The sequence below is a fragment of the Sylvia atricapilla genome, chromosome 17 (genome assembly GCF_009819655.1).
Source record: "Sylvia atricapilla isolate bSylAtr1 chromosome 17, bSylAtr1.pri, whole genome shotgun sequence".
NCBI classification, from domain to species: domain Eukaryota; kingdom Metazoa; phylum Chordata; class Aves; order Passeriformes; family Sylviidae; genus Sylvia; species Sylvia atricapilla.
Genome location: NC_089156.1, coordinates 11,208,368 through 11,222,209, shown reverse-complemented (window position 1 = coordinate 11,222,209; position 13,842 = coordinate 11,208,368). Strand labels below are relative to the sequence as shown.

General features: G+C 42.8%; 1 protein-coding gene across 4 annotated transcripts in view; it reads right to left on the bottom strand.

The window, feature by feature from the left end:
- The window catches only part of KDM2B (lysine demethylase 2B), a 107,338-nt gene that overhangs the window by 50,166 nt on the left and 43,330 nt on the right, over positions 1–13,842 (bottom strand). For all 4 annotated transcript variants that reach the window (XM_066331689.1, XM_066331691.1, XM_066331690.1 and 1 more), the window contains 2 exons: positions 9,721–9,836; positions 3,365–3,491 (listed from right to left, as the gene is read on the bottom strand). In XM_066331689.1, coding sequence (XP_066187786.1) covers positions 3,365–3,491; positions 9,721–9,836 — 243 coding nt within the window. The remainder of the gene's footprint in view (positions 1–3,364; positions 3,492–9,720; positions 9,837–13,842) is intronic.

Below are 13,842 nucleotides of genomic sequence, written 5' to 3'. Positions count from 1 at the left end.
AAAACAGCCCACGTTCAGATCTAGTGGGAAACCCAAACAGGCTCCCTTCTGATTTCAGCTGGCAGGACAAATGTCCCAGTTGAGAGAGACAAGCAAAAGAAAAGAGAAAAAAAAAAAAGAAAAAAAAAAAGATTGTGTGCTTTTACAGCAGCCTGTGATTGCTGCCGTGTCGTCATTCCCCTGAGTGTTTGCCCTCCTGGGAGAGATCTGAGAAAGAACAGCCTCACACACTGCCCGGGAGGACACGGCCTGGGAATCCATCCTGGGCTGGGGAGTGGGGGAGGAAGCCACGGCCATCATCTTCCACCTCATTTTGAGCTACACGTTTTTATTTAGGGAGTGGGAAGACTCCAGGTTTCAGCCCTGCCTCCACAGAGGTGTTTTTTTTTTTTTTTTTTCTGTCTGAAGTTTTGTGAGTGGAGACATTTAGAAAACAGAAATACAAAGAACAATTTAAATTGCTGCAGCAGCATACAAGTATCAGGACAGAGGTATCACAACACAATCACACAAATACACTTTCATGAACAGACTATGTCTTGAAAGTCACTCTGAATTTAACAGCCTTCTTGTCAAAGCAAATAAATACTACATTATAAAAACACAGTATGAAAAGCCTAAAGATATCATTAAAATCCAACTGCTGATGAACTCTGGTTTCTGTGTTCTCCAGTGATGTTCTTTATCAACATAGCAGTTGTTTTGGGTTTTTTTCCTTTATGCAGGAGAACAGAATCTTCACAAAGTTTATGAAAACTACTCCCTTGTGAACCCCAGAGTGTGGGCAGTGCCCTGCATTCTCTCTGATCAATGTCCTCCTCTACTATTTATTAAGAAAGAGATAATCACTTTTTAACTTCAGAGATCCACTACAACCACTGCAGCAGAAAGGAGAGAAAGGAGCACCACTCGAGAGTGAAAAACAGACAGTTCTAGCACCCAAAAGGAAAGGCAGAAAGTAGATATTTAGAACAAATTATGTCAAGGAAATTATTTTTTTTTAAATTAGGGGAAACATTTAGATTATTCAAGAGAAATTTCTGACGATGAATACAAGGATGTGAAGAATTTTTTTTCTTAAACCAAGAAGGACAGAAGGCAATTAAATCTACTGAGGGGTTTGAGGAGAAGTTAAATACTTTGCTTCATTACTCTTTAAGGAGAATAATGGGAAGTTCTTTGTCAAGGGATACTCCCCCATGGGAAATCAAGAGATTGCTTGCAGATAGAGAAGTCCCTAAGGAAGAGACAATTTAAGGACCTTTGCAGCTCTGAAAAAAGGCTTAAAAACAAAGAGGTAGGGTTTGGAACACTGTTTTTAGGATATCCCATCCCTCAGCAAGTGAACAGTATCAACGTACAGACTCCACAGAACAAACCAGTTTAACTCAAAGATTACAGTTCATAGAGATTCAAGTCAAGAGGCTGCACACAGACCAGTTAAAAGCAAAGCAAAGCCAAGTATTTAAAACAGCATTACACAGAACAAAGCAGTGCAGCTTTGTAAAGGTAAATAATGCACCTTTACTCCTTCGAATTTGGCAAAAGCCAAAGAGAAAAGATCCAGCAGTATAGCAGACCTGGTCTTTTGAACCACAACCACCACTAAAATCATTAGTTTAAGGTTTAGTTTCTGCCAAGAAATAAAAAAACAAAACCCCGAGTTTCTGACAAAACTAAAGTATACATCTCTCTCTGCCACCAACTGAAGCCACCACAGGTCACAAGACAATGACCAAGTCACCACCAAACCCTTTATAACTAGCCAGGCTTCTTTTCCTGAAGCCTTTGCAGCCGGCAGTCTTTGGTCATGCAAAACAGTCCTGTTCCCTCTAGACAGTGGTCATCCATAGCTCCCAGTGAGCTTTTATATGACTGCAATATCTCCCAGCTAACTGGACTGAGGCACATTTTGTGGGGATCACCAAACCATTACCAGTAATCATGGAATTGGGCTGGAATCCACACTGGTGATTTAGCTGGAAAAGGTCCCATCTCAATATCCTGAACCATCCACTCTCCATATCTGATTTGTTCTGAAATTACACATCACTGATCTGGCACCTCCACCCTGCCTGCAGGACCAGCCTCCTTCCATGCCCATGGTTTAGACTGTTCCTTATTCTCCAAAGAATGCAGTTATCATTCACTTTCTGAAGAGCTGATCCAAAAGGCTAATTCATCCTTTCCTCCTCTAGGATGATCTTATGAGAAAAATTCCTCTGGACACAGAATTTCTGCTTAAATAACCTTTCTGACCAGGCTCTCAGAGCTAAAATGTGAAGAACCCAAATTCCCAGTGACCCCTGGAATTCCCTCTGGCCTATCTACACAGACTATTAGCTTCCTTAAATTATTCTTGGTCAGTAAAACTCACTGGAGAGTGTCACCTGCTTATAACTTCCTCAATCCCTTCTAATAAGAACTGTGTTTTTTGTAGGTGAACATTTCCCTTCTCTGTCCAGAGCCTGGGGCAGTGCCAGCCATGCCAGGTTCACTCCAAGTGGCCTCAGGGAGCAGAAGGCACAGAAATACTTTAGTCCTCCTCCACACTTAACACATATCAGCTAAGATTTAGTTGGTGCTTGTGCTATTTTCAGCTATTTTGTGCTTAAAAGCAGAGGGAACATGGTCCACCACCTTGTTCCATCACAAGGAGGAAAAAGAGGGCAGTCCAGCACAGCAACAATTGAACTGTCACACATTGATGCAAAGCTCACACCAGTGCCAAGGAACCGCCTCAGGCACATCTGTCTGTCTCTCCCCTGTCCATTTTCAGCTCTTGTTGTAAAGGTTTCTTTGACCTCCCTGTACCTGGGTTACAGATCATGGAGATTTGTGTACCTCTTTCCTTAGGTTTGTTTTTCTGCAGAACTAGAACTCAGTCACCAGAGAATTACAGGAGAATTTAAGGAAAAGAGAAGAGAAAGAAGAAAGGTTTAGTGACAACAGTGTGTTCTGTGGAGGAGGTTGTCTAGAACAGGACAAAATATCCACCCACCAGAGCACATCTGCAATACCCACATTTCTGGCTACTGAGACACTGTGCTGAACATGGCAATAAATCCTCAACTGTTTGGCAGATCATCCCAACACAAACATTACCGAAACCATGGAACAAACACATCCAAAAATTATTTTTCTGGGATCCACTTGATAACATAACGTCCAATAAATATAATTCAAAGTAGGTTGCTACTTCATGGAAACACTTAAGAGTCAAAAAATCTTCCCCACCCCAAAATAAAGAAACATTCCATTAGAATTTCTCCAGTTCAATTTACAATCTTTGCAGAAACCAAAGCAGCAGCTAGCCCGAGGTGCCAGCATCAGTTCTGAATGTGCACTCAAAGGATTCACTCACCAATTAACATTGATTCTTTCTGGTACTCTTTGCTGAGGTGGCAGCGCTGGGTCACACAGGACACGTATCTCTCCAGAACATACCAGCACATCTCATAGTAGAAAGGATACCGGAATTTGGCGTGCACCTGGAAGGAAAATCAACACCATCAGTGCACGGGGAAGGGAGAGAAGTTTGCAGCACAAGGGGCAGTCATCATTCCCATCGTGTTATCAAGAGCACAAACAGTGTGAGGAGGGGGAGGGGAGAGGGTGGGAGCAGGGAGCTGAATGCCTCCAGCATACGGAATGAGGAGCCAGCCTGCCTGCCACCACGGCGTCATTTCTTGGTTCACTAATTTGTATCCTCTTGGGGTGCTGGGAGAGGAGAGGGTTTGTGTGATTGTGAAATCATGAAACTGATGGATGGCCCCTACAGAATTATTTACCTGCTGTATAAACATAGGGTGGTCACATACAGATGTTAGTCACTAAAACTTAAAATAAAGGCATGGGTTTTCATCTCCTAAACGCTATCACAGGATTTTTATCAAAATGGCAACATTACCTAAAATGAGTCAAGCAAGGAATTCATCTTTTTCATTTGTGGTTGCCTCAACAATTTGATTAAAGAAATGAACACACAAATTCTTGACAACTACACACTAAAGTAAAAATCCCTTATGTGGTTTACCTTTTAGAAGCAGGTTAGCTTTTGCCACAAACACAGTAAGGATAGAAGAGCAGGATTTTGACAAAAGATCCTGTCAAGCTGTGTACTTTTTCTTACATCTCAGACCTGTTGTGCTCACACAAAAAGCTGAATTCTCCAACACTAGTTGTTTGTGAGACTGTTTCAGATACAAAAGAAAACAAAGAGGGTTTCCTTCCTTTCCAACATAGTTTTCTATCTGTAGAAGGTCACTGTACCACAGAAGGACCTGGGAAGCTTCTAAAATGCAGGAAGATATGTGCATTTGTTGTGATTTGTTAAAAATGGATGCCATGCATCTTGCATGCACTTGTACTTACACTGTACACCTCTTTCCCCTGGTGGCACAGGAATCTGCATTTTACAAGCTCACATGCATACACTGCACTGGGATTACAGGAGCTGCTTTTTCAAACATTCTCTGCATATTCCCTAAGCCCAGAGGTGGACACCCACCTTTAGTGACCAGCTGGACTGCACCAGAAAGGAGCATTCTCTCAGAAAGAAAAACCCAAACACCACCCACCACAGATCAGCCAAGAGCCCAAAGTCTAACCAGAGCCACGAAACCAGCACCTGCACACTCAGACTCAGCCCTGCAAAGCAGGCACTGTCCAAACACCTGCATGCTGATCAAAGCACCCACTTGAGCACATCAGTGACTTACTGGAATGCCCACATTTGTCCCCAAGGTGGACAGCCTAAGAACTTGCCTCTGTTCCCAGGGCACAGGAAATGCAAACACTCTTAACAGTAAAACAAAATGTAACGAAGGGAAAATATACCCTGTTGTCACACTAGATGTATCACAGTGAAGGACTGAATACTACGTGGCAATTCCCAGAAGTTAAAATCCCTTCAATTCAGTACAAATACAGCTTGCAAATCTGAACTGCTTGTTGATACAGGCCATGCATCCAGAACTGCTGCACCTTTCCAAATGTTTCCCTGTGTGGTTTGTTACAAAGCACACTTACCAAAAAAGAAGAGAAAAAAAGAAAAGGGGAAAAAAAAAAAAACCAAAACAACCAGCCAAACAACAACCCCCTAAATGTGAGAACATTTAACCCCAGGGCCTTTTTGCATTGAAGAGAATTTCTCCTTTAGTTTAGTTATTTGTCATAGAGAAGAGATCAAGTCACTTATGACTATTAGGGAACACAGGGGAAATTATCCATGCTAAAATATATGCTAATAAAGGAACTCAAATTTTTCCAAGAGAGCACTGCAGGAAACAAAATTTGCAAAGAATTGACTTACAAACAGGAAGCCGCCTTCCACCCCTCAGCCTTCAAAAGGTTTTCAGCCACATGCCTGGGAATATTAAAGACATCAATGCTCAACATTTGTTGACAGATTCTGAGCTTCACCAAATTTAGTTGTTACCAATGTTAATTCAATGTGAAAGACAAGGCAGTAATGCATGCAGTGCTCCCATTATGTATATCAATCTTTAATATTCAATTTGAGTTCCTAATTGCCTCGCTATCAATGTTCCAACCCACAGCAAATCCCTCCATGCCTCTGTAATCCACTGTTTGCCCAAGAAGGCTTTGCTTTTACAAACCTTCAGAAGGAAGAGCTCTCTCTACCATCTGTAGACAGAGAGACTGTGCAGAGATCTACAGGGCCTTCTGCCAGTAAAGAGACTCCAACAGAGCTTTAAAAACTTTTAAAGTTTGCTTTATGGAAAAGTATAGAGGAATATGCTCTTTAGGATATCTCTGAACATTTATTAATTATAATGGATGTGAACTGCATTATGTGCATGTCCATACTCTTTCCATTGTACACTCACAGGCAAAGGAACTCTTATGGGCAGGGGAGGGGGAATAAGAGAAAGAAGGAAAAAAATTAAAAATGTTCTGTGATGAGTTCGAAGTGTAATATCTGATACAGACACTGCCAGAGGACTAAATTCCCCACCAGCAGGGAAATACACTGGATCATCTAATAGGCATTTCCAGCTCTAACTTCTGTGATTAATAATTTACAATCCACAGAAAAAAATTAATTATTCCTGTAGAGCAAGAAAAAATCCTCTCTGGAATATGATCCATTTCTTCAGTTCAAAGTGAAATTATTTTAGAGATTTATATACCCCTCCAAAAACAAACCAAAAACCCTAAGCAAGTAAGACACACGTTTTCCTGAAAAAAGTAATAATCTCTTCTACAATGCCCTTTTAAAATCATCAAGCTCCACTTGTGTTTAATCAATCTAATCACAATATTGAAAAGCAACTTATGATTATTTACAAAAAAAAAATTAATCTAGCCACTTAATATGTTATTTTACATTGCAGAAAACCAAGTGAACAGCAAACACCATCATCTGTGAGTGACCACCTTACGTATATATTCAGAGTGCCTTGTTCCCACCACGTCCCAGTATTTTGAGGCAGTTAAATTTAGATGAATTGAGGGGTAAGTTTGACACATTCTTCCTCTTCAATAGAGAGCTGTGTCACCCCTGTGCCAAATGATGAATCCCTGCAAGGCATCCTGCTCTGCAGTTCCTCAAGCTGGGCTTGCAGAGAGCTAAACAGCTTGGCCTGTTTGACTGGCTGTTAATTGGCCTGCAGGAAAGCCAGGCTGCAAAATGAGAGTCTCCACGAACTGTAAGGCTGGAGAATATTTGTTTACCTCAATTGCACATTAGGAGCTGTTTCCAACAATAGACATGTTTTTTATTACTCCTTAAAACTATTTTTAAATGGCTACAACCCTCTTAAAAAGTCTCCCAGGGGTATGAGGAATTAAGCTAGAATAAGCATGACAAGTATATAAACTAGGCAATTTTATCAGGCTGTAAATCAGCATTACCATTTCAACCCTGTATTTATTCTTGTCTGAGCTAAGACAATAACAACTACACCTAGCATAAAAATGACTTTGAATATCAGCAATCAAAGATGATTAAACATTACATAGCAGGTTTAAACACAGTGAAACCTCCATAAAATTGCTCTGTGCAAAATGAAGAGGGGAAGCACACCTGTATTACACTTTGATTTGAGTGTGGCAAATTACTTTGTCAATCACATCATGTAATTTACTTCTGTGCCATACACAATGGAAAGATCAATACTGATGAGAAACTCATTTGCAGTATGCTCACACGGGCAAATTTGGGTGAACTACACTGTACTGAGCCTGCCACACCAGCCAGTGTATGAATGGAATTACTTCAACAAAGAAATGACAAAATTTGATTGACAAAGCAAATAATGTACTACACACCAGAATCCTGTTTTGAAACAATTTCCCCTTCAAGATTCCTACATGATATTTTTAGTTTGATGGGGAGGTGTTGGGGGGGGACAATTATTATTTCTAAATCACAGTATTGATATTCCCACCCTTTATCAAACTTTTGTATGCCTTAGCTGCATGGCTTCTATTTTGTTTCTGTCCTGAAGTTCCTGATATTCTTCAACCATTCACACAGTTCTGATGTTATACATCTGCCCATGAGCACAAGTTTGTGAGCACAGGTACAGCCTGTGTGTAACGTGTCGCCAGCACACAGCAACATCCAAGTGCTTCTGGCAAGTCATGGATATTCTGGGCTGTTGGCTTTTATTTGGTCTTTTTTAAAGCATGCCAGTATTTTTGCAAGGAAAATTATTAAGAACTGCACAGACTTCGAAGAAAATTTAAACAAAAAATGACAAGAACAAAGGTCTGATTTGGGATTTCCCAATGTTGCAGCATCCCTTTCCCAATTAATGGTGACAGGACATTTTTGAAGTTGCAGATACCCAACTCCCAGAACCTCCTCACAGGATGAAGGTGCCAGTAAATTTCAGTGTAACTGGCTGGTTAATTCCTGGAAGTTACCAAAATATTTGACTGTTATAAGGAGTTTTGCCTGCTGGCATAAAAAGCTTAGAAAATTCAAGCTGCACCCAACTTCCCAAGGAGAAGGGCCTGATGTGAAGCACAACTGAGCAGTTACAACCCAATGTGTGTGATCTTGGGCAGCTCAAGTCCTCTGTGAACAAAATGTCAGTTTTTATACAACTTAAGGGAAAAAAAGACGATTTCCTGCCCATCTTCCCCAAAGAGTTCAATGGAATTAACTCATTTCTGGCATTGATCCTCCCTCCCAGTCCCCTTCTCTGTTCCCCCATGTGAGCTGCCTGTGCAAACATCCTTCCCAGCAACAACACAGCCTCTCTCCCCTGCACACCTGAAGTGTCTCCCAGCAGGTATTGCTGGTTCTTATTTACAGTCCCTCTGGAAACCTTCCTGTGCCCAGCACCTCTGCCAGCCCACGGTGAGCCTCCTCCTGCTTCTGTCACCCCAATTCTCCTGTCCAAGTCCCTCTGCACTTTCTCAAGACACTTGACACTCTCACCTATTCAAAGCCAGGCTGAATCCACTCTGGTCTCTACCTCTGCTTCAGCTCTCTGCCACACCCCTCTGTTCTAATTCTTCCTAAATTTCAGCTTTTGTCCCCATCTCCCTTTCGCTAAAAATTCATTTTTCTGCTTCTCCTCATTAAAGTCACTCCAGGAAACCGAGTGCTCCCACCACTGTTTGGCAATGTGAGGATTACCAGGCCTTGTACCTGCTGGGAGGCCAGGGAGGCTGGGGGGAGGACACCTCACTCCCACTGAGTTAGAGACATACTTCAAAACAATTTGTATTTGCTTCAGGCCTATGCACTCTCACTGCAAAGAAAGCAATTTGGGGTAAAAGCCAACTTCCAGAAAGATTTGTGCCCTCTTGTAGGGGTGAACAACAGTGTCCACAACACACCACTTTAAGACTCAAAAATGGCAATTTCCTGCCATTTTCCCAGCCCAAATCTCCATTAACACCAGAGCTGGCACCTGAGTCAGTGGTTTGTCAGCATTGTCTCAGAGTGAGGCCTCCAAAATAGTCCCCATCTGGATTGCACATCCCTCTGGTCCATTTTTATATCAGAATGCCACGAGGGCCTTGCACAGGTTATTTAACAACCAACTGGAACAGTCACTTCATTCAGATCCTGCTGCTTTTTGAAACTCAAAGGATATGATGAGTAGGTGCCCTGTTTATTAACCAAGGATAAAACTGTCACTCCCAACAAAGAGGTGGCACAGTAACCTCCCCGAGCCTCAGGCAGCTACTACAGCCACATGAACATCACAATGTTCAGATCAATGTCCCAGCCCAGACTCTCCATTCCAAGAAATTCTTGCATGCTATCAAGTCACTGTAGTGACTGCCAGTTACAGAAGGTGTCATTTCATACACAATTTCTGCACAGCTCTGTCAATTCAGCTGTGGGCAGCTGAATTCTCCAGGATCAGGTACAGGCACATCTGCCCCAGGCAGGCACAGAGAGGTGAGAAGCAGAGGGTTGCCAGAAATACTGGTACAAAGGTCTGTAAAGTGCAATATGTTTTTGTGCATAGGAAAGGTGTTTTATGAAAGTTTAACAGGCAGACAAAAGACACAGAAGGGACACATCTGTGGGAAGCACATGAGTAAATCCCACTAAAAATAACCAACATTTGAAAGTCTCATTACTTCATGTTTACCTCTTTTTTCAACGACTCTGACACGGAGATCCCGTCAGTTGTTGTTTGTCAGAAGGGAATACAAGGGAGAGACTATGACAGATCACAGTCACAAAGAACTGCTCAGTTAAAAAAGAGAATCGAGTATCCTTACCCTTGTTCTGTCCTCAATTTCATAGATGCGAAGCTGCATGGGAACATTAAAGCTATGCAGGATATTTCCACCAAACACCAGAGAATCTACCGGAGTATAAACCGCGTGTATCCACCCTAGAGAGGGAAAGCAAAGAACTGAGAATGCCTCGTGCTATGTAGCATTACAGAGCAATTTATAAGCAAATTTTAACAACCCCCTGCATCCCACTGTGCTGGGGATGAGAGGTTAAAGCAGTGAAAGGTTAAACGGGATGCTCACAGCCACATTTCAGGACTAGTCATAGCAGAAGGGCACCTTGTGACGTGCAGTCTTACAACCCTCTGTAAATCACTTCTTCTATTTATTCACCCAACACTTACAGTGTTTACTGAGCACACGCAAGTTTATGACTCAACCACATCCATGACTAAGAAGTAAATTCAGTCTGTTCCATACATTTGGCTCTCAGACTGGCACCTCCAGCATGGCTGCAAACCATGTCAGCAGTGGTGGTGGGCTAAAGCTGTGGAACTGGACTGAGGCACACCAAACTTCCTTCACACCAGCACCAGAACACACCTTCAGACGTAAAAGATTTCAAAATATTACCAGCCCTCCTTCAGAGGTGGAAGTTTCATCACCTAAGATCAGCTTCCTCAAGTAACTGAGAAATCTTTTTCACTGTAAGCCTCGAGTTAAGGGATTTAACATTTCCGGTACTGAGGCTGATGAGACTGTTCTGACCCACTCCTGCAAGGGACTGAATTAATTTCACAGGCTCCAAAGAATCTTCTGTCACAACGAAAATCCAGGCACAGCAATTCAGGCAGCCACACACCAGCTCTTCTGCCTCTGCATTGTTTGCTTGGTCTGTCAGGAGCTGAAGCTCTGGCTATGCAAGACTGTAGCCTCTGATCTCTGCAGTGAAAAAGGAATTGATCCTGCTAATGATCTGGGACCCACAGAGACCTGACACTTTTTTTCCTCTTCTTTTTTAATGAAAAGCATTACAATTTATAAACCAGCAGACAGCAAAGCAACATGGGGGGCAGTCAATTTTCTCCTGACTGTGCAGTACTTTCCATTAAAGCTGTGGCAGCTTTCCCTCACTTCCAGATCAGTGAGGGAGCAGGAGCCATTCAGCCCAGAGGGTTTTCCAGCCAGCAGCCACAAAAGTGCTCCTCCACAACAATTTTTCAACCATAAAGGCCTGCAAAGCTCTGTCTGGGAAGTCCTTGAGCCACAGCAGATTGCAGGACTGGGGCTTTAAGGACATGTTGGGAGGACAGTGATAGGAAAGAAAAGAAATCAGCACTAGAGTTTTCTTCCTGGAAGCACAAGCCCATCCCTCTGGATACATTTTTCTGAATTTCTGAGGTAGAGGCTGGAAGGGGCCTCTGGAGGTCCAACCCTCGTGAACCACCCAGAGGCAGCTGCACAGAACTGTGTCCAGATGGCTCCTCAGCATCTCCTGGGATGAAGACTCCATAGCCCCTCTGGGGAACCTGTTCCAGGTTTCACTCCATTTACAGGTCTGACTCCACACACTAAATGTGATGCACATAAAACCAGTGGGTGGCTCATGGCTCTGGCAGCTCTCAGAATTATTCCATCTTTCCTTCTCTGGTCAGTATAATGTCAGTTACAGTGATCCAGCTTGTTTATTACCTCCAAATCAAGAACAATCAACTAGAGATGAATTTTTTTTTCATGTAAGGGTAGGGTGGCAGCTACACACATAAACACTATAAATACTTCACAGCTGAAGTAGTTCAGCACCTCACACAAAATACATCAATTTGTACTAAGATCAAACTACTAGAAAAAGAAATGATCTTCATCCGAGTCTTTGGGAAGGAAAACAAATCTAAGGTCAAAGAAATTTGGGCCACTGCTCCCACTGGGCAAACAAAGATTTCTGTGGCTGGGGGAAAGAATGGAAACCACGCACTGAGGCAAATCTGAGTCCCCACAGACAACTTATTGGCTGGCTGCTGAAACACAGAGCTGGTTTGCGTGACCAATACACCTTAACTGCCAGGTCTAGAGATGAAGAAACTGAAACTTGAAAAAGTGAAATGACTTTCATGGGCCCACACCTGAGTGGTGGCAGAAGACAGCTCAGAACCAGGCAGTTATCAGCAGAACACTGAGGAGTCCTCAGCACCACTTCCCACAGAGTTCTCTCAGCACAGGTGTCCAACCTTAGTGGAGCTGTTATTTTAGTGAAATAATCAACATCATTTGAAATACAGTTTGTTATCAAATATTTACAACTTAATTAAAAGGAGTAACTGAGCTGATTGTTGTCCTATTTGAAAGGTTAAAAGGAGATATCTCTTCATTTAATAATCAATGAAATTAAATTCCATCAATGCAGTTATTCTCTGAGTGGATGCTTCCACTGAAACTCCACAGTAGCCTTCTCCTACAAGTTATATTTCCTCAGTGAACATTTCACACTGGATTGCAGCTGGTTTCATTGTTTCCTGCTCTTTGGGTTTCTCATCACACCTTCCCTGACTTCTCAACTCTACCCCCACGAGATGCCAAGGGGTTTTGTGTTAATAACTGCTAGACTTTCTTGGTAGTAGTCTCAATATTTTTGGGAGAAATGTGGAAGGATGTATCACTGGCTTGAGCCAATGCTCCAACAAACGGTGTTCCAGGCCTGACAAACCCTCAACAGGAAGAATAATGAACACAAATACAGTTTCAAACATCTCTGCTTGCAGAGCTGCTACAGAGCAAATATAAAATATTCTGTAAAGTATCTGAAACAACCTCTGGTTCCGTGGAGAAGGTCTTTAATTCCCTACTCGCATTTATAATCCAGGACTAAACAACTTACAAGCAATTAGTACCTTCAGCTCCCAGCTGCTGAATTAACTGAACACTAGGTCCTTCAAGATGCAAGTATTTCTAATAACAAGACTGAAAAATATTGCTGTTAATGACACAGTTGTCAGTAGCAAAACCCATCACTAAAATCCATCAGGATTGGGAAAATAAAATAAATGAGAGAGCAAGCAACAAAGTCATCTGCTGTAACACCCTGGGAAGTCAAGTTCCTACCCCTGGCCAAGGCAGGGATGATTTCCAGGCACAGCTCAGGGATAGGTACAGATGATGCCTGTGGGTACCATCCCCTCACCGCTGAAGTGCTGAGCTCAGTCCTGGGGAATCCCAGATTTCCTGCAGTTCGTGTGCTCCCACAGGCAGCATCCAGCTCAGCCCCTCTGCAGGACACAGCCCTGTCAGGGGAGTCACCTGAGTATAAAATAGATTTTGGCCACTCAGCTGTGCAGCATTTCAGTCACACTACATCCCAAAATAGCTTCCACTTGCCTGAGGAACGTACGTGCATAATTGAAACTGCAGAGACATGAGCACCAAGAGGTGGATTCCAGGGACACAGGACAGAATGGGCAAGGTTACACAAAAGAGATGGGAAAACTGACAAGGTACAAAATCCCAGCAATATTGGCACAGATGTCAGAGAGGAAAAAAACCCAACATGAAAATCTCTTGTTCTAATATTAACCAGGAGAAAAACTGGAGGGTCAGCAGCAGAAAAGTAGAAGTAGGAGGAAAGAGAGATGAGCAGAAAACAGGAAACAGTTTCCATCAGGGAAATGTATTGTGGAAATGAGCTCTGAGAAAAGAGAAGCTTGGATGGCACATTCAATCCATTCCCACAGCTTAGCTACAGCACGACTCAGAAATAAACTGAGGAGGATGAATGTTCATTGTGACCATTTGCAAACAAAAACACCCATCTTGTCAGCTCCCCCAGTTACCACGGTTTTTAAAGGGGAAGACAAACCTCCAGAACAGGAGGTGCTGCACGGATGGTTGTGACAAAAGGACAGCCAAGGGATTTGCTTTAATGTCACCCACCACAGCCCTGCCTCACCTTCACCTGGGCCATTACATTTTGCTGGGTGAACTGAAGGTCTGTTGACATTTTAGATCATGTCCCTGTGCTGAACAGCCTGTCATGTCTGTTCCTGTGTGTCTGACTTACAGCTCTCACAGCACAAACTTGCCACACAGCCTCCAATATCAACAGCTCTGGAGTGAGTTCATCAGTTCTCAGCGGCTGCTCTGTGCTGCTCACACAAACCCTGCTCCTGCTGC